The 20,888-nt window shown below is 40.4% G+C and overlaps 1 protein-coding gene and 1 long non-coding RNA gene across 2 annotated transcripts in view; one reads left to right on the top strand and one right to left on the bottom strand.

Moving 5' to 3' along the window:
• LOC149915790 (uncharacterized) overlaps nucleotides 1-20,389 on the top strand; it is a 33,389-nt gene extending 13,000 nt beyond the window's left edge. Inside the window, exons 2-3 of the long non-coding RNA XR_016471598.1 lie at nucleotides 17,710-19,672; nucleotides 19,879-20,389. This is a non-coding gene — a long non-coding RNA (uncharacterized LOC149915790). The remainder of the gene's footprint in view (nucleotides 1-17,709; nucleotides 19,673-19,878) is intronic.
• On the bottom strand, nucleotides 819-19,456 carry USP42 (ubiquitin specific peptidase 42). The gene is made up of 17 exons (XM_031606873.2): nucleotides 19,352-19,456; nucleotides 17,611-17,845; nucleotides 16,877-17,077; nucleotides 15,601-15,711; nucleotides 15,342-15,444; nucleotides 15,116-15,183; nucleotides 14,874-14,944; nucleotides 14,256-14,338; nucleotides 12,068-12,179; nucleotides 11,602-11,742; nucleotides 11,306-11,406; nucleotides 10,723-10,858; nucleotides 9,496-10,209; nucleotides 9,028-9,116; nucleotides 6,850-8,337; nucleotides 6,083-6,372; nucleotides 819-3,616 (listed from the first exon to the last, which is right to left on the bottom strand). The coding sequence occupies exons 2-16, from the start codon at nucleotides 17,834-17,836 to the stop codon at nucleotides 6,114-6,116; spliced, it is 3,903 nt and encodes a 1,300-aa protein (XP_031462733.2). The 5' UTR covers nucleotides 17,837-17,845; nucleotides 19,352-19,456; the 3' UTR covers nucleotides 819-3,616; nucleotides 6,083-6,113.
• Nucleotides 20,390-20,888: the final 499 nt, after the last annotated feature.

Genomic DNA, 20,888 nt, shown 5'->3' with positions numbered 1-20,888 from the left:
GGGGTAGTGATGGCTAAAAGATGTTGGTTGTGACTAATGGATACAGTCAGCGATGGTAGGGCTGGCAGGGCTGACATACTGCTGGCTGACAGATGTCGGCTCTGACTGTTGGTTCAAGTCACTGGGGGGAGGGCAGGCATGACTAAAGTATTGGTGGCTAAAAGATGTTGGCTGTGACTGATGGTTAATGTCACTGGTGAAAGGGCTGGCAGGGCTGAGGTACTGGTGGATGAGACATGTTGGTTGTGACTGATGGTTATAGTCACTGGTGGATGGGCTGGCTTGGCTGAGGTATTGGTGGCTAAAAGATGTTGGCTGTGACTGATGGTTAATGTCACTGGTGGAAGGGCTGGCTTGGCTGAAGTACTGATGGCTGAGATATGTTGGTTGTGACTGATGGTCATAGTCACTGATGTGTAGGATGGCATGGCTGATGTAATGATGGCTGTGAGATGTTTTTTGTGACTGATGGTGATAGTCACTGGTGGGAGGGCTGGCAGGTCTGACATACTGATGGCTGAGAGATGTTGCTTGTGACTGATGGATAAAGTCACCGGTGGGAGGGCAGGCATGACTAAAGTATTGGTGGCTAAAAGATGTTGGCTGTGAGTGATGGTTCAAGTCACTGGGGGGAGGGCAGGCAGGGCTAAAGTATTGGTGCTAAAAGATGTTGCTTGTGACTGATGGTTATAGTTACTCTTGGGGGGGCTGGCAGGGCTGAAGTACTGATGGCTGAGAGATGTTGGTTGTGACTGATGGTTATAGTCACTGATGTGTAGGATGGCATGGCTGAGGTATTGGTGGCTAAAAGATGTTGCTTGTGACTGATGGATAATGTCACTGGTGGGAGGGCTGGGTTGGCTAAAGTACTGGTGGCTAAAAGATGTTGGTTGTGACTGATGGTCATAGTGATGTGTAGGATGGCATGGCTGATGTACTGATGGCTGTGAGATGTTTTTTGTGACTGATGGTGATAGTCACTGGTGGGAGGGCTGGCAGGTCTGAAGTACTGATGGCTGAGAGATGTTGGTTGTGACTGATGGTTATAGTCACTGGTGGATGGGCTGGCTTGGCTGAGGTATTGGTGGCTAAAAGATGTTGCTTGTGACTGATGGATAATGTCACTGGTGGAAGGGCTGGCGTGGCTAAAAGATGTTGGTTGTGACTGATGGTTATAGTCACTGATGGGAGGTCTTGCCTGGCTAAAGTACTGATGGCTTAAAGCTGTTGGTAGTGAGTGATGATTAAAGTCAGAAATAGTAAGACTGGCCTGGCTGAAGTATTGGTTGCTGAGCGTTTTTAGTTTGGACTGATGCTTATAGTCACTGATGTTAGGGCTGGCAGGGCGGATGTACTGCTGGCTGAAAGATGTTGGTTGTGACTGATGGTTATAGTCACTGTTGAGAGGGTTGGCAGGGCTCAAGTATTGGTGCCTAAAATGATTTCGTTTGAACTGATGGTTATAGTCACTGATGGGAGAGCTGGCAGAGTTGACATACTGATGGCTGAAAGATGTTGGTTGTGACTGATGGTTATAGTCACAGATGGGAGGGCTGGTATTGGTGAAGTTCTAATGGCTTCGTGGTTTTGGCTTTGATGGTAAAAGTAATTGATGGGAATATTGAGATGGCTGAAGTATTGCTGGCTAAAATTTATTGTTTTTGATTAATGTTTAATATCTCTGATGGTGGTATTAGGATGGCTGAAGTTCTTCCAGCTGCAATGTGCTGGAGTTGATGGTATAAGTCACTGTTGGGAGACTTCGAATGGTGAAGTAGTGATGCCTAAAAGGTGTTGGTTTTGATTGGTAGTTAAAGTCACTGATGGGAGCACTGGGATAAGTCAAGTTATGGCGAAAAGGTGTTGATTTTGATGGATAGTTCAAGTCACATATGGGAATGATGGGTTGAATAAATTATTCATGTCTAAAAGGTGTTGGTTTTGATTGATAGGTTAAGTCACCGATGGGAGTGATGCGACTGCTAAACTTTTGCACGCCAGAAGCTGTTGGTCTTATGGTTAAAGTCACTGATGGAAGCACTTGTATGGCTGAAGTATTGATGGCTATAAGGTGTTAGTTTTGATGGTTAGTTAAAGTCACAGATTAGGAACACTGGGTTTTAACTGATGGTTGAAGTCAGTAATGAGAGCCCTGGGATGGTTGAAGTACTGATGGCTAAAAGTTGTTGGTTTTTATTAATGGTTTAAGTCATTGATAGGAGCAGTGGAATGTCTGAAGTATTGATGGCTAAAAGTTGTTGGTTTAAATAGATGATTAATGTCACAGATGGCAGCAATGGGATGGCTGAAGTATTGGTGGCTAAATGGTATTGGTTTTCACTGATATTTAGTGTCACTCATGAGAGTGTTGGAATGGCTAAAGTATTGATGGCTAAAAGGTGTTGGTTTTTATGGATAGTTAAACTCACTGATGGGAATATTGGAATGGCTAAACTTTTGCTGGCTAAAATGTGTAGGTTTTGACTGATTAAGTGGTTAAAGTCACTGATTGGAGCACTGTCATGGCTAAATATTGATGACTACAATTTGTTATTTTTGACTGATAGTTCAAGTTACTGATGTGAGTGTTGGGATGGCTAAAGTATTGATGGCTAAAAGGTGTTGGTTTTGATTGATAGTTAAAGTCACTGATGGGAGTATTGGAATGGCTACAGTATTGCTGGCTGAAAAGTGTTGGTTTTGACTGATATTTAAAGTCACAGATGGGAGGTTGGTTGGCTAAAATACTTATGGGTAAAAGCTGTCGTTTTTGACTATTAGTTAAAGTCACTAATGGGAGCACTGGGATGGCTAAAGTATTGATGGTTAAAAGGTGTTGGTTTTGACTGACAGTTGCAGTCAGGGGCTAAAGTATTGATGGTTAAAAGGTGTTGGTTTTGACTGACAGTTGCAGTCAGGGATAGGAGCATTGGGATCACTAAAATGCTGACATTTAAAAGGTGTTGGTTTTGATTGATGGGTAAAGTCACTATGGGAGTGTTGGGATTGCTAATGTGTTGATGGCTAAAAGGTGTTGGTTTTGACTGATGGGTAAAGTCACTATGGGAGTGTTGGGGTTGCTAATGTGTTGATGGCTAAAAGGTGTTGGTTTTGACTGATAGTGAATGTCACTATGGGAGTGTTGGGATTGCTAATGTGTTGATGGCTAAAAGGTGTTGGTTTTGACTGATGGGTAAAGTCACTGTGGGAGTGTTGGGATTGCTAATGTGTTGATGGCTAAAAGGTGTTGGTTTTGACTGATAGTGAATGTCACTATGGGAGTGTTGGGATTGCTAATGTGTTGATGGCTAAAAGGTGTTGGTTTTGACTGATAGTGAATGTCACTATGGGAGTGTTGGGGTTGCTAATGTGTTGATGGCTAAAAGGTGTTGGTTTTGACTGATGGGTAAAGTCACTATGGGAGTGTTGGGATTGCTAATGTGTTGATGGCTAAAAGGTGCTGGTTTTGATTAATGGGTAAACTCACTGATTGTAGCGATGAGATGTCTAAAGCAGTCGATTCTGATGATGTGAAGTGTTTGTTTTTGTTGAAAAGTTGTTGGCTTTGATGGTTGTTTTAGTTTGAGTATTGAAGGCCTCAATTAGTAATTCGCATCTGAAAGACAAATAGAGAATGTCATTCCCTGCTGTGGGGTTCAAGGTGTAGCTGTCTGGCTCATTGTCCTTACTTCTAAACAGGAAGGTCCCAAATCTGCATGCAGTTTGATCAACTCTGTGACTGCAGGGCTGATCTGACTGGGGAAGGCTCCTGAGAATCTCTCAGCAAAGTGACTCTATTTCAGTCCTATGCTAGCAACTCTGCTAACTGCACAGAATACTAGGATAACACTTTAACAGCAAAGGGCACATCTTATCTGTACATCAGCTTACACAGCATCTTTGTTTCATTAATCATCTTGTGGTCAACCTGACCAAATCTCAGCTTAAAAAACAGAAGCTTTCAGAAACTTGCTGGAGGACATATGAACGCAGGAAAATAAAGATTTTAAAACTTCTCCCTTCTATCTGCTTTTTCCTTAAGCCATGAGCTACACCTGGCTCATTTATTCACAGTAATATCAGTCTGGGTGAAAGGCACAACCTAACAAGTCCTTCTCAGTCCTTCACTACACTTTCTTAATCTATTTTTGACTAGTGTAGAAAAAAAAAGTTTGCCATCTGCTGGCCAGAGAATTCACTAGAGCCAGAAGAGCATTAGAGGACATGCATTTTTACCTGTGCTGTTCCTGATTGATCAACTAAAACAGAGATACTTAAAATTTAGTACAATTGGGATTCTTTTGACATTAGCATCATAAGAAGTCTGGTTTTTACAACAGTAATAGTCCTCATTTCTTTTTTTCAGCAAAGGGACAGATATAATATTAAAGCTCACAGTAATGTGTGATCAGCCAGCCTTCTCCAAAATACCGTATCCTTAGATTAAAACTTCTGGTTGTCAGCATCTTAAAATACAATCATGTTCCTCAACAACTGTACTTCACCTTGGGGAAACATTTCAGTGCCTGAATCCACCCACTGTGGCAATTTACTTCCCTATCCAAGCAAAGCAAGTCCTGCAGGTAAAAATTTTGTCTGGAAATTAACTTTTCCAAATATTGAAAGGCAGTTCGATGGAAAGCAGGAAGATTAATTCCTTTGCTTCCTGTGCCAGGATGACATTTTCAACACTGGACTATTATCAAAAGGGATTGCCAGGGGCTGTTAAGCCAACTGATAATTATGGGTAGGTATAAAATGTCAAAGTTCAAGATGAAGCTTGCCTTCAATAGCAAGCTATCTTCTTCAGAGATTACCTTCGTTACCTATAAGAGGTAAACACATTTGGACAGGGAGGGAGATTGATTTTAAGAACAGATGCAGTCTTGCTAGTAATGCAGCTGGTATTTTTAGAGTACTGATATACTGTACACACAAATACTTGGATTATATATGAATAGATTTAGAAAAAAAAAGTGAACCTTTAGAAATTTTACAGCCCTGCTGAATCAGTATGTCTCTATAGTCCTAACCAATGCGGCAATTTATCCTACTGTGAGTGCTTATTAAAATATCCAAGTAATTGGGACTGGGATCTCATGTCAGGCATCTAAGGTTGTTTCTAAGTAACACACACTCTGTTTAGGAAAAAAATAGTGGAAAATGTTGTCAAATTTGATGTTTAGCGGCTGAATTTGTTACAGTGTACAATGTTCCTCATCATATAACGCTAGAGCTAATTAATTTAGACTGTATTATCTACTGAGTGTCCAGGTCAGGATGATGAGAAGAACAGAGAGTTCAGCATGAACTAAACCAGGGACTCAGATTGGTACTGTCTGTACAGAAAACTAACTACAAACTTGACTTTTTTAGACAAAAAATGGGGAAGCGGCTATTTTGTCAGCTTGTTTCTCTGCATTTTTAACCCTACACTAATAGGAAAAATAACTCAATGAGAAGTAAAACAGCAGCAGGAATTTAACATACTCTCCAGGTGTTACATCATAAAGGATTTCTGGAGGGTTAAGAACTGTGAATCCAGTGCGCTTAGAAGGCAAATCTACATCTGAAACAAAACTGAGTCAGTATTACCACCAACTTATGCTACTCTGAATAAGCAGTCAGCACTAGTTCTGTCTTACAATAAAGCTGAACATAGGCTTTTATTTAAAGAAATTATTCTGGCAGTCTTTTTTAAGAAGATGGTGTTCCAGTACAGCAGTACCAACCTGGAAGTCTCCCTTCTCTCTCAACTACTCTGCCTCCTAATTTTTCCCAGTTAGTTGGACTGAATCTAATATGGTATCTTACATCTCTCCGTCCTGTTCACCACTTAGCCTTCAAATTTAAACCCAAAAGATTTGTTTCTACACCTCTTTGATTCAGACTTTATTTCCTAGTGATCCTTCAAGCATAGGGGAAAAAAATAGCTTATTAACCTCTTCCTTCTCCTTAAATATTTCTGCGGACTATTTGGACTGTGCATAGTACAAAGATTTCAGCAAGCATTTAAAGGCTGTTTTAATAACCTCTAAGTGAATTAAAAAAAAAAAAATCTGAACGTCCAGCGGCCCCTTACCTTTAATATTCTCACTGGATGCAATGGAGATCTAGTTCTTGATTTCACCCCCACAGGAAGGCTTGCCTTCCTTGTCGGGTTGTCTACTGCCCTCATTTCCATATTGCTCACAATAACAGTCACCAGGAGGGCAAGACTCTTCCTTCTCCCATGCTTCCTTCTGGAAACGAAGATCCAAATATTCCAAGAAGCCTTTCACTTTCCTGGTGTGTTTCTTCTTTTTCTTTTTTTTCTTACGTTTGCGATTGTCATTGTCGAAGTGGAGGACAGAGAAATCCGAATCATAAAGTCTGAAGGAAACATGCAAGTTAAAAATAGAAGAAAGATGTAGCACTTGATGCATACACGAAATGTTACTTATTTTACCACAGGTGATGATTTGCAGCGTGTCAGCTACTGTGTGGCACTTTGTGCACATCTAACTATAGATGCAGCAAACATAAGCCCTCAGATTGAAGATCCTGGTTTGTAAACAAATCACTAACATTGGCTAGTTCTGGAATATATGCAATTAAAAAAAACATAATAGTTTTTAGCTAATTGAGAATGGTATGCAGATGTGATTCTAACTATGTGGTCCAAATATAGTGTTCTAATACAATTCAGCAAAGCCTTTCCTACCTTCACTTGATCAACCTAATAACATGGGCCCCAGCCAGATCATGCTATAAGACTAAGTTAGAAACAATGAAAAAAAAGGAAGATACGAGAAACACCCAGAAAAAAATTAGGAAGAAATTGCTGAGTATGCTGGAATCCTTGCTTACTTGTAATCCTTCTCTCGATGTTTATCTTTGGACTTCTTTTTCTTCTTGGCTTTGTATTTCTTCATCTTTTCATCATCCAGAACTTCTTTTTCTACTTTTCTGCTTTTCCTTTCTGTTTCACTTTCACTACTTTCTGCATATTTTCTTTTTCTGTCACTTTGTTTTTCATTTTTGGGAGAAAAGTCCTCAAAATTTAAATGAGTTGGTGGAACAGGTGGAAGCATATGTCTTTCATGAGAATATTTTTCAGATTGCTGCTGGACTACTAAACAGTGTCCTGAGTCTGCTCTGAGTCTGAGATTGCTAAAGTTACGTACATCCTCCTCTCTAGAGGGTGAGTTGTGAGGCCGTCTGCTTTTGTAATGATACTCCTTGTGTGACCTGATGTAAGCTTGACTTGATTTGGCAAAATCTTTATTGTAATGGGAGAACTTTCTTTCTCGACTATCTCCTTTTGCATGAGAATAATAGTAATCATTGTAGTGTCTGCATTTTTGCCATCTCCAGGATTCATCTTGATAATATCTTTCTCTGCTCCAAGTTCTCTCTTCTTTGGAATAGTAATATCTATTCCTATCTTGTTCATGTCCTCTGCTTCGAGATCTGTAATGAGAATATTTCCCTGAGTTTCTGCTGACATCAGGGCTGTTTCTTTCAGCATAGGAAGATCTGTATCTGTTTCCATTGCAATATTCCTGCTTGTGACGACTTTGCTTATTTGTTTCCACACTACGAGAGCACCTCCTCTTGTGGAAATGACCATCCAGTTTTTTGTTTTGCTTCTCTCTCTCTTCTGTATCAGAGTGCTCTCTTTTTCTTCGGTAGTGCTCTTTGTCAGTTTTTTTAGAATCATATACATTTTTACCTTTCTTCCTATGCTTATTTTCTTCACAATTCCTATTAGTTGGTCCCTTGTTTTCTCTAGAAAATTGACTCTCCAAAACTTTATCCAGCTTTGTAATAGAAGAGTCATTAACAGGTGGTACATCTACATAGTTCTTAGATATGTCCTTTGTAACTTGGCATTTATCTGGAGTATCTAGACACACAGGCTTTTTAGAATTACATTCAAAATCAGACTTTATAGAGGAAGCCTGTCCTAATTCCTCTTCAGTGTCAGGAGACCCTTTGATATACAAAGGATTTTCTTTTGAAATGAGATCAAGTTCTTTTGATCTTCTAGGTTTGTCTTTGTCACCACTGTCTTCAGACTCAAAATTTACAAGGAATTCATCTTCAGTGTCCAAGGATCTTTTTCTAACCTTGTGCTGACCATTGACATTGGGTTGTGCATTATCAGCTTTTGTTATAATACTTTCGGTAACTTCTTTGGCAGAAATAGTTTCAGAACTCGATTGAATAAAAAGATTCCCAGCCTCATAGCTCAAGTTAGAAGAAAGTTTCCGGGATTCATAGACAAACAGCGCTTCCATCATTACTGTTTCCATAAGATAATTGTTCTCAGAAGATTTCTGAGGTCCAGGGACACTGCACAAAATAAAAACACTTTTGTTGAAAGAGATGAATATTAAAAGTAAGAGGCTGTCATACAAATCTAAGCAAACAACCAACCAACAAACCACAACCCACCCACCCAAAAGCTCATGACTACTGGAACCCTCTTTAAGACACTCAATTTAAACACCTATCTTTTGATTATTACTCTCTCCCCAGCTTTCAGAAAAAGTGCTTTTTTTCCATCTTGCTTCTAGGTGTACTGCAATAAGACAAACAAACAAAAAAGCCCAACACATCTATCTTCTTCCACTTACTGATCTGACTGCCATCAATAGCCAAAACTGCTCTATCTGCTCTCCTATTCCAACTAGAAAAAACAATTGAAACACAGATTTCTCACTGTCTCCCAAATGAGAGAGCAGCTGATGAAAATTTACATTTACATATGCTAGTGCTGTAAAAAAGGAGAAACAGACACTTCTACAGACAATGGTGAAAAATGGAAAAACATTCTATGAAGAAACAGAAGTTTTCCATGGGGCACCAACCCGCGCCAGAGTCACAGGCACTGTGCTGATCACCAGTTCTGCTCATAACACTAGACATATGGTATAGAATTCTCTCTATGGACTTTAATTGGAAGATTTAAGAGTATGTAGGCAGGTAAAAAACCATGAAAAAGTTGCATAAAACATTGTAATCAAACTGTTTTCATTTTACCTTATTTCCTCTGACAAGCTGTTCAACTGGCTGAATGTAAAGGAATCTAGGATTATTTCTTGAGAGACTGGAGACAAAGCTATAGGCATCTGCAATTAAAACATAGAAATTAATAGGTAGAAAAAAAAAAGGTATTTGTAGCAGTATTGCAGACTAGTGTTTTCAGAAATTCTACATTAAATTTATGCAAGACAGCTTTGAGTTATATGTGCTAGCTGCACTTTACATGTAACTCCAACTCACTCCCAAAAATATACTTTATGAAATTTATGAAGTTTTATCTCAACTGTACTTGAGTTGGTATGTTTTAATATCAGCTCAGCTCTGCACATTCTAATGGGATAATATCACGTAGTGCTATGAACAAATTTGTGTTGTTTTCTCAGTATTTCACATGAATTGGGAACATTATAGCACTCCTGAATACATCATAGGTGAGAAATTCTAGATGGAAAAAGCATAACTTACTGTTTCAAGCACTCCATTGGTTTTAGAAAATAACATTTTGGAAGGTTTAACAGACGGGACTTGGCAACTGGACTCATCAAGTTTCAGTCCATTTTCTTTAGGTTCATTATCTAAACTATTAGCACCATTTAGTGAATCATTTTTTGGCAGCTCATGCTGGGATCTTTCCTCTTCAGCATTCTGACAGGAAGAATAGGAATCCTGCAATGTACAGACCTTTCCAACCAAAATTCCATTAGAAGTTACTACGTTGCAATTCCTTGTAAATAAGCCTCCTGACTCCTCCTCAGATTTTCCTGAAAATTCTGTACCATAAGAGACTACGTTAGGAATTCCATTCATCACTGGCTCAATTAAAATGTCATCCAAAATTTGTTGTTCGAAAATATTAGCAGCTAACATTGTAGATGCATTTGAGGTAGACTCTGCTGCACAATAATGTGTAATTGTGGATGAAGGAACAGACATCATCATCTCCTCCTCCTCCAGAGCACGAAGACAGTCAGGCTGTGACGCTGTCTGACGTGCAGGCAATTGGTTCTGAATACCGACAGACATCTTCTGGCTTCTTGATGGGTCGGTAATTGAAGGCCTGATCATTGACAAGTTTTGAACACAGGCTATGGGTGGAGCTGAAGCTGGCCTTTTTAAGGTGACATCTACGGAATTGGTACCTTCTTGTAAAAATACATTTCCATTTAAACGACTTGAATTCTGTGTTTAAAAAGAAGAGATTGCAAGATGGGTAAATGCAAATTCTGCAAATTATCTAAACATCTAAAAAGAAAAAAAACACCACCCTTCAAATACAAAGGCAAGTCCAATAAATGGTAACTTCCCAGTTTCCTTTCACTGCATAATGCTTTCAAGTGGATGTCACTTTTGAAATCCATTCAAACAGCTTAACACTGTAGAAAGATATGCCCAAATATGCTTATTTCCCCCTTTAAACATACCCTGAAAACACCAAACTAATTGTTCTGGTGGTCAGATACAAGACAAATGGATTTCACTGTCTCACCTAAAGTGACACTGATAGGAAAAATATTTTTTTAATTATTTAAGTATTAAATAAGTATTTAAATAGTAACATAAGAGCTGTGAAAAAAGCTGCACACGGGAAAGGAAAATAAAACTAAGATGCTGAAAACAAATAAAAATCCCACACTCCACTATCAATTTAGTGCCATTATCTGCTCCCCACCATTCCCTACTCCCCTAAATTACCTTAATCATATTAGGAGGAAGTCGTGGTCCCATAAAGCCAGCCTGCTTACTATTAGTCTCACTCTCATCACGGAGTGAATAGGGATGAGGCTCTGGTAAGTAAAATTCACTTTCTCCAAGTGTCAGATCGTAGCGCCTTCAGAAAAGAGTAGTGATCTTAGTTTAGAGCTTGTCTTTCAGCCTGCTCTTGGATTAAATCCTATCCGAAAGTTTTAGAGGAACAGTTCATAGGATACAGAAGTCGTATGTGGAAGACTTAAAACTACAAACTAAAAAATAGATAATGGTTTTCATACAATCCCTTCCAGAGCAATACCTTAGTCTTACGCAACTTACCACCTCACTTTCTCCCTTTTTCTAAATTAGTCAGCTACACATAACAGCTACACAGCAATTTGCAAACAGTAGCACTTTAAGGCCAAGCAATGAACACTAATAAATAACAGGGAGTTTCAAGTTAGACAGAGCTGAATTATACAAGTAGTATTTTCCTAGAACAGAAAGAAAAACACTTGAAAAGAAGAAAAATGTAAATAACAGGAAATTAAATATGTTCTGAACACATTTTAATATTTGTTATTACCTGATATAAAATAGTAAATAAGCTTGCTGACTTAGGACTGTTTTGATGTTACTTCGCACTACCGAAGCATCATTCATCTGATACCAAAGTCCATCAGCAGCCTGCAAATAAAGACAATCTTCAGATAACTGCTTGTTTTCCAAATGAAATCACTAACAAGACACCACAGAACAACATCTACACAAACATAAAATGAAATCTTTTGCTCAAGGAACAGTGGTTACCAATAACATTTTAACTGGTTTACAGTTAAATTGAGCACAAATTTAACATGCAAGAATGATGTTGAAATCTACCTTTATGAAGCAGTAGTAGTGTCCTGAATGAGAATCGGAACCATTGTGAACCAAGACAGCATATAAAGCATAAATGAGTGGCTCTCCAGCTGATTGAGACATATAAGCTCGAAGATCAAAGTACTCAGGATATTCAATTGCCTCAAGAGAGAACAAGAAGATACAAACATTATCTCCAAATACTTCATTTTGGCTAGCTTGGGAAACTAGCCTGGGAACAACATGTTCAAATAACAAAGATTAGAATTACGAGGATTACTTCAAAAGTAATGCCTCCTGTTTTATGATATCAGCTCATGACATCAGAGGTGGCTGCTGGTGGGATGGAACAGAGGTTGAACCTTTTCACCAACATTCTGTGACAAGCTGCCGTGTGACAGAGGGCAGCGGGAGGCACTCTGAATATCTGGCCTTTGGAAATGTCCAATTCCAAGATGATAAAGTTGTACTACAGCTGTAAATGTACCTTGGTGATCTTCGCACCCGTGAAATCTGCAAATCTTTTCAGTGATACTGTAAGTACATTTGGAGAACGATGTATTGTAAACCTCTTTGAGGCTGGCGCCATCTTCATGCATCTTAAAAACAAGCACAGACAGCTGTTTAAAAGCATCTTTGCTTTTCCACCCAAGTCAAACATACAAAATACATAACATGTATTTTTCTTTCATAAATCCTACACTGCCTTTCAGGTTTGTTAATACAGAGTGGATAGGAGGATATAAGAGGACATCTCAAGTGAACAAAAGAACAAAGGATTTAGAACATTTTCTTTTGATAGCCAAACAAATGTCTGAACATGTACTTTTGTTACGCCTAAAAGGTAAGGCTTCACAACAGCTCAGAGCGCAGCATGAACACGAATCTATCATTAGGTTGTATCACTAAGGCAAGGATGGTAAGGCAAGGTACCATTTCTTGTTACACAAAAATTGCTACTTGGAACTTGAGTCCTGGATAAACTTTCAGCTTTCTAGTGGAATACAAATACTGAAAGTGGAACAAGGGAGCCTCAGTCCTCAGGACTAGTTACAGCAAATCATTTCCAAAATGGATCATCTATCAACATCAAAAATACAAGAGAAACACACAGTCCTTCTACAAGAGGGAGATGTCTGACTTATGTCTTTATGTACTGATGTTGTCTGGAAAGAGACTGAAACCATCTGCAACTCTTTGGAACACAACTGTTAATTTTAAGTTTGGTACATTGCCCACTCAAAGGCAGGATCTACAGTGCAAGCTGTGAAATACAACCATTAGCACAAAGTCTTTGTCAAGAAAAGTACTGTCGATAGCTAATAAAAAGAAAGAATAAAAATGTCTCTCTTCAAATTCTGCTGTCAAAATACAAGGCAGAGAGTTCCAAACCAGAGGAAAATGTCTAAGATCAAAAAAGAATCCCTTCTTGAAAATAAACAAAAAAATCCAAGCATTTTATAGAATTACACAAAAACTGTAATTAGATACAAAGTTTTAAGGCAGTCACCTTTACTAGAAAAAAAAAAATCATGGCAGGAATGAAAAGACACATCAATTGCAAAAAAAATGAAGGAATAGGATAGTTTATCAGCAGAGGACAAGGTACTGTACATTCACAAGGCTGTTCTTTCTAAATTTGCAAAAAGATTGAGAATCTCAGCTTCGTGTGTGACTCAGCTGCACAGAGCAAGTAATGATGGGCTGTGCAATTCAGATGTGAGGTGCTTGTTACACTTATCTTACTCTTCATCAGACACAATCTGTAAGTTATGGGAATTCTGAATACACGACGTTGCTCTCTAGAATCCACAGACTAAAATGAACTTGGGGTTAAATTATTTTAACAACCTATTGGATGCTCTTCATTCAACCTACTAATTTTCTTACAGTTTTCTAACAACAAAAAGCAGATACTGCATTTTGCACTTGGAAGTACCAGACAGAAATCCTACAGAAACGAGCCTGACAGACTTTGCTTTTCTGAGTATATGTTTGAAGAACAACTTGTTTTGCCAAACTATATCATACAGATGTTCAATTACTTCTCACAGACACAGAAATGTTTTTCATATCTTAACTCGATACGCTTTCACCAAGTGAAGGTTAGGTGGGAAGGTAGTTCACTTAAGACAGCAGTAGCTCATGTTTTACATTTCAAGAACTGTTCAAGGCACTGTATTGCAAGCCAGCAGAGGCTGCTAACACGACTTATCATGGAGCCAGCTCGCATTCACTGAGACAAAGTCTAACTTTGTTTCCCAGGGAATGCTAGGATCTTCAGCAGCCTGCTGTTGCCTCCTATCCCAAATTACAGTCCATAGCTCTCTGATAAGTAGCAGTGAGCTGAAGCAGACATGTTTTAACTTCTGGCAATAGGAATATTTGAGCTCAGAACACACATCTAGGAGGCCTGACAAGCCACAGAGAAGACAACACTTAAATAAAATAATGTCAGCTAATGGCTTCACTTCTTTCATTTACAAAATATGTATTATTTTCAAGTTTTGAATTATTTCAGTGCATTAATTGTTTAAACAAAATGAAGCAAAGACAACAACAAAGGACCTGTGTCTCATTATTTCCAAATGAAGTAAAAAAGTAGCTTATGGTCTAAGTCGTGCAATACATTAATCCAGTATCTAATAGAAATATGTAACCAGTAGTAATCTTACTTGTTACATTTGTAGCAATTTTCACCATCCAGCTGTTCGGGTTTCACAAATTGTTCCAGAGCTTTGATAACAGATGAATCTGTCTGGAGAGATAAGAAAGAAGAGCATTAAGTCAAAGGAAATTCAAAATTCCAAAGACTTACTAGTAGTTTATGAGAGAATCTTGCTAATTCATACTTAGGAGATCTACTATGAACCAGCAAGCACTGTGAAGAAAGAAGCAGAAAGAGTATGCTCAGCACATACCTCATGTGAAAGCAATCTTACTTTGAAACAAATAATTCTGCAATGCCACAAGCAGCATCTGCAGTGTATTTTGTCATCAGTAATGGGGACTATCAAACTAATCGGTCTAATAATTACATTTATATTGAGGTAGATCAACAAAGAAGTACAACAGTATCACCATTTGCGGAAATACAGTAATTATTCTTCCAGCTTAAAGCCAATGCAGATGTGGAGATGGTTTACAGTGCTTCCACAGAAGGACAAAATCCAAGCCACTTCCCAATCACCACTCAGCTCTCGTTTTAACAACACGTTTTTTAAATTGAATGAGTTTACTTTAGAAAGTACATGCATTTAGACATCTTGAACTATATCTACAAAAAATCTTACCTTTATATCCAGAGGTATATCAAGGAATGGCTCATATGTATCCGACACTGCTTTGCAGTTCAAGCACTTTACTGGATTTAAAAACAAACAAACAAATAACAAATGCTTTATAAGTAATATGTGAAAGAGACTAACCGCCCGATCCCCAACTAATGATACATACTGCTAAAGTCACACTACAAAGTGCTTCACTACAAAAGATACAGATCAGTTCTAAGGACAGTAATATTGTTTTAAAGTACCTCTGGATCTTAGAAATCCTCCAAATATTTGATGAATGATGGTGGTTGCTTGAGAAGATCTGTCTAATCTGGAAACAAATGATAATCAGACCTCAGAAGATTTGAGGTACAGAATGAACTTTTCAAAGAGTTTTATGAAAGCCATGGACAGACTTTCATTTATGACATTAAATAGGAAACAAAAAGGTGCTAGAGAACATAGAGAAGGTAATTCATTTATGCTTACATGGTGCATCCATGCAAACACACTTCCTGCATAGCATCAACAGTGAAGCGTAAGAACTCGTGTGCATCTTCCTGAGCACCATGGCGGAAATGTTTTCCTATTCCTAATAAATAAAAAGGTTATAATATTTATCTCATATAAAAATGAAAGAAAACCATATTTCTAAAACCTCTCTTCCAAATAGTAACAAAACTATTTGTACACGTCATCTCCAAATATTGAAAGATATCGAAAAAGAAAAACATCTGAAATCACTTACGTTTAAGTTCATGGACAAAAACTACAGGCCTGATGGCATCATGAGCATAACACAAGACTCGGTTAACGTGAGTTTCCATAGTGCACATCATGCAGAAGCCTTGATAATTACCTGCATGGTGAAAGAAGAAAGCATCGCAGTCTAGTGAAATATACATAGCTACAAAGAAATAAGTCTTAACACAGGGAGGACACAACATCCATGCTCCATTCTGTTCTCCTAAAATGCCAATATCCCAGCAGTCTTGTGACATTTTCTTACACAAAATTCCCTATATAGAGTAAAAATATCCACCAAGCCTGTACTAAAATGCATTTTCTGATGAGAAATCTAGAAGACTACTGTAAAGTAATTTATTTTAAAGGCTGACAGGAATGTGAACTCCAGGCATATACATGAGGAGAGAACATATGACACTGATGATACAGCATTAAGAGAACATGTGTTATTTTCAGCACACTGCTGTCAGGTGAGCTTCTTGGTGAAGAGCTAAGAATCCTTTGGGAGAAAGGAAAGATGAAAGTAATGTATGCTATAATACTTCTGCCCTCCTTTTTTCAAAGAGATTTTTAATTGAAACAACTTTTACATACAGTAAGAAAACAGTTAAATTTCTAGGAATAAATACTAAGGTAGCAGATTAGAAAGCATGAAGGTGCCTTTGTAAATGCACACATATACAGGCATGATAAGAGTCTCCTAGGCTCAAATAAATTCAAGTATAACATTCAAAGAAAAGAGTATATAAAATACAAGACTTTATTTAGGACAAAGTCAGTCTACATTTTAATACAGTCCCACCGAAATTTGTAGTTGAGTTGGTAAGAGCCCAGCTCATACTGCTTTCTATAGTGAGTTTTTTTGTTGTTTTTGCTGTTGTTTTTTATACTGGCTCAACAACGATCACATCATTTATTCCAGTAGCGTATTACAGAATCTAGGCTGTGAAGACTAAGAATCTGTGATGCCAGCACCCTAAATTTTTCACCTTTCTACCAGCAGGAACCCCAGATGCCAAATGAAATGCATTATTTTCCAGTGCATTTCATTATTTACACAAAGCAAGAGATCATCTTTTTTTTTTTTTTTCCCCCTCACCATGCTACATTAAACGCAAAATCACTCCATGTGCTGTTCTGAGCCCACTGTTAATACAATGTTCAAAGCCAACTTTTACAGGTAAAATCAGACAAGTACAATTTCTTACAGAATCACTGCTGCTATTTCAACCTCAGAGCTGTCCCACAGATTTCAAACAGTGTTACGAAGTACTCACACGACTGGGTATGCTCAAGGGAAAGCATGTAGTTGGCGAGTGGGGGTGTGTAGGTCAAACACTGTAGAGCAGAATTAATAAAACACGTATTGCCAAGATTGTAGAGTCCAACTCCAACATTTTGTGTTTGTTGCCAATCCATACAAATCTTCTCAGGTGGAAAAAGAATCCTTTGTGGTGGAGCAATTCCATCATTAATGACTGCAAGAAAGTTGTATTTAAAACATAAGGGCTTTTTGCTTGTTTAAAAAACAAGTATTTAAAAAATAGCATTCTGCAGGAGCATCCACAAGAACCAACAAAAATCCAAACCACAAAGTCTTATTATGGACAGCTTTAATATCACCACTCCAACTTGCTGGTCAACACACATGGTGGTGATGGACAATGTAAAAACAAGCAACTATCAGAGACGACAGCCCTATAGAGCACTGTTATCAGTCAAAAACTTGTGCATGACAACAACAAAGTGCACTTTTCTTTGCAAAACAAAGACATGGATGAATCTGTGTATTAAAAATTATCCCCATACTTCAGCATAGATTGCAAATGTATCAAGATTAGGTTCTGCAGCACCGATCCGCTTCAGTTGCCTTCGTCAATTCACTAACTTGAAATCTACTGTTGAAACCTATTCCCAGCAGTCCCATTTCACATCAGTGCAACATGAACTGCATTTCCTACTTTTGTTTTGCTTTGAAGAAAATGGAGGCATTATAAAAGACCACACTTACCTAAATCTTCGGTAAGAGGTCTAGCTTTTTTAGATGATCTACAATAAATAGCACCTCCACGTCCTTCGTTCACAGAGACCTGGTTTCGATCTTTTGCAGGTGGTATCCGGCTGCAGTTTGCAGTTCGTGACTTCATAGTTTTAGTTCTGGGTTTCTTGGATTTACCAGATCGTCTCGATGAGGATTTTTTGGACTTGGAAGATTTTGGCTCGTTAACTATGGTCATTGTTCATATCTGCAACAGAGACAGAAGTGCTGGTTGATGTAAGAGTGTCAGCGCTACGCAAAGAGAAGAGCAGAAGAAATTCTGTCACTTAATCTCAAAGAAATAGCCTGAAGAATTGAATAGCTAACCACTAATAGCTCACTAAGGACTTAAAGAAAACCCCAAACATGCAAAATCAAAATTTCTACCAAAACTCTATTGGTACTACCTTAACTCCTGAACAACTGGCAACTGATGACATTTTCACTTTTAAGGGATTTTAATGTATATTACAGTTACGGTGTGTTAATTTTTTTAAATATAAAAATGTATATGGCATTCTCTGAGGGCAACCAGTTATTCACCTATTGCTGGTGTTAGAGCACCCACGACTTTAAAGCCTGCCTGTTTCCATTTTGTGTGCACAAAAGTAACTGCATTTAGCTGTTACTTTTTTGCTTTCTTTCCAACTCTCATTTTCTATCTCACTGTCTACTGCATCAATCAAAACGGGTTTCTTGCAATTCTACCATAACAGCTTTTAAATACTATTCTATAACAGTTTTTACATACTGTTCTCACATCAGTTAGTGATTCTGAGTCAGTCTGGGAGGGCTGTTGGGTCAGTACCACGAGGTGTGTTTTCCCAGCCAATAGGAGCTGTAAGCAGAGGGACATCCATGCCCTGCCATGCTAAGATTCAGGAGGAGACACTCAGCCTCACTGCACTCCTGGGAGCTGCATACCTCTGAGCCTCAACAACCAGAGAAATCTCGGGAAAGGAGAGCAAGAAAATGTGCATGTACTTCTTTCTTTTGAAGTTTCTTTGGCCCCTCCTTGAAATACTGCTTTGAGTTTAACTCTCGCAGCACTACTCGCACTATTTTGCACCTATCACACTCACAACTCCTTCAATAAGCTGAAAAGTTAGATGCTTTTTGGGCTGTTTCAGTTCCACTTTGTAAAGTTGCATTTCCCTGCTGTAAAACAACAGAGGAATGTAAGCTACAAAAAGGAAATGACAAAACAGACCCTCAGCCCTCAAGGATGATGTCAATAACTGATTTAAAGTCCTTTTTGAAACACTGCTTAGGTTTCAAGATGACACCACGTTAAAGACGTGTGACTGTGTATATGTAGTGAGGAGCTGAACAATGATGGGAGGAATTATCACTGTCTATGGGTAAACGTTTGCTGCTGACCTACTGCAGGACTCACATTAGGTATAGGGAACCAACCTAGCAGGGGGTTAAACCATCAGCCAGTTCCTTATACTGGACTGACTGAGGACAGCGTGAAGTGGCTTCAGATTTATGGCAAAACTTGATTGCTATTGATTAGGTTTATGATACGCTGAACAAAACACAGTAAATTTGAGAACTTCTTTGAATCCCACAAATGACAACTTGTGTGCATAGCCTCAAATTATACATTTTTCTCTTAAAATCTTCAGTTAAAGAAATCATTTCAAATCCATTCCATATACATTTTCCATTTCAGAGAAAACAAAATGCAAAACTAAAAAATTCATTTAACTGAGAAACGAAGGCATCCTTGTCCTATGGGAAGACTAAGGTGGCAGCGCCTGGGCTCAGTGACTTTCAGATAAGATCCAGTCTTCAAACTGCAGATACCAGTGACATCTCCTTTTTTTCTGATTGAAAGGGAAAAAGTTTCAACAACATATTTAAAACCTATTTGAGGGACAAGAAACAGAATCAAAACGGCAATGAAAAGGGAAGAACATTATTCCACACAACCCGGGAGCGCTGCATCGACCAACGAGGCAAACCTTACATTTCATTTCACTGGGCCGCCCAGGGCTCATTATTACATACCGACGGAGTACAGTGGCAGGCAGGTATCAGCATCAGAAAGAACACACCAGATACACTTTCTCAAAATACATCGCTGTCTAATTTGGTCGTAACACCTCTGTGACAAAGAAGTATCAAAACTACAGATATCGGCCGCGTTTCCTTTTCCTCTATCCTAGAGATACGTACATACGTGTTCTGCTCCTACACCACTCCGAAAATAAACGGACACGGTTTGTGTTTCAGGTGCAAGTTCTCTGCACTTTCGCGTCTGCGGACTTTTCCTCAACACACTGAGAAGGAAATCAGACGTCAGCGGTTCAGGTAAGGCGGCGAGGCGCTGCCCCGTCCCGAGCTCGGCTCCAGCCCCGCACGGCGGAGAGCAGAGCGGCGGCGGGATGCGAGGGGCCGGGGATGGGAGCGGGCGAGCTCCGCCAGCCGCGACGATGCTGCGATCGTAAGTCACCGCTTAAGGCTTTGTGCACGGCACCGAGGGAGCGCTCGCGGCGCGTCTCGTTGCGAAATGAGCAGCGGCTGTACAAAGCGGGACGGGCGCACGGAACAAAACCGAGCCGCGGGGTTACGGCTGCAAACGTCCGCGAGGCAACGGCCGCGCGGCCCCTCCGCCCTCCGCCCGCCCCCGGCAGCGCCCCGCGGCCCGCACCGCACCGCCCTGCCCCGCCGGAGTGCCGCCCCAGCGCCCGCCCTCCCGGCCCGGCTCCGCTTTTTTCTCCCTTCCCGCGTCCGTACCGGCGCTTCGCGGCCCGACGGCGGCAGGAGCGACGAAGGGTTGGCCCCGCGGAGAGACGGTGACCATGGCAACGGGGCGGGGAAGGCGGGGTCGGGTTCCACGGCGCCGGGGGGGTGGGGCGGCGAGGCGGGCCGGGACCCCCCGCGCGGGCGGCGGCGGCGGCGGCGGCGGCAGCGGCGGCGGCGGCGGGGCGTGAGAGCGGGCAGCTCCGAGCCGGCGGGAACAACGGGGCGCCGCCGAGCGGCATCTGGGCGACGCGAAACCCTCCGGCCGGGGCGGGACGCGGGAAGCGGCGCCGGGTCCGCACGTCGGCGGCGGGCGGAGGACGGAGCGGCGGGCGGGACGCGGCGCGTAACGGAGGCGGCGGGAGGCGGCCGGTGCCGGCGGCCCGGAGGGGGGCGGCGGCGCGGGGCCGGACGGGCGCGGGGCCGGATGGGCGCTGTGCCGCTGCGGCGCTGTGCCGGGAGCGGCGCCCCGCCCCGCCCGGTAGTCCCACCCCCTCCGG

Source organism: Phasianus colchicus, chromosome 16 (genome assembly GCF_987193195.1).
Source record: "Phasianus colchicus chromosome 16, bPhaCol1.hap1.1, whole genome shotgun sequence".
NCBI lineage: Eukaryota > Metazoa > Chordata > Aves > Galliformes > Phasianidae > Phasianus > Phasianus colchicus.
This window is presented reverse-complemented; position numbering and strand designations above follow the sequence as displayed.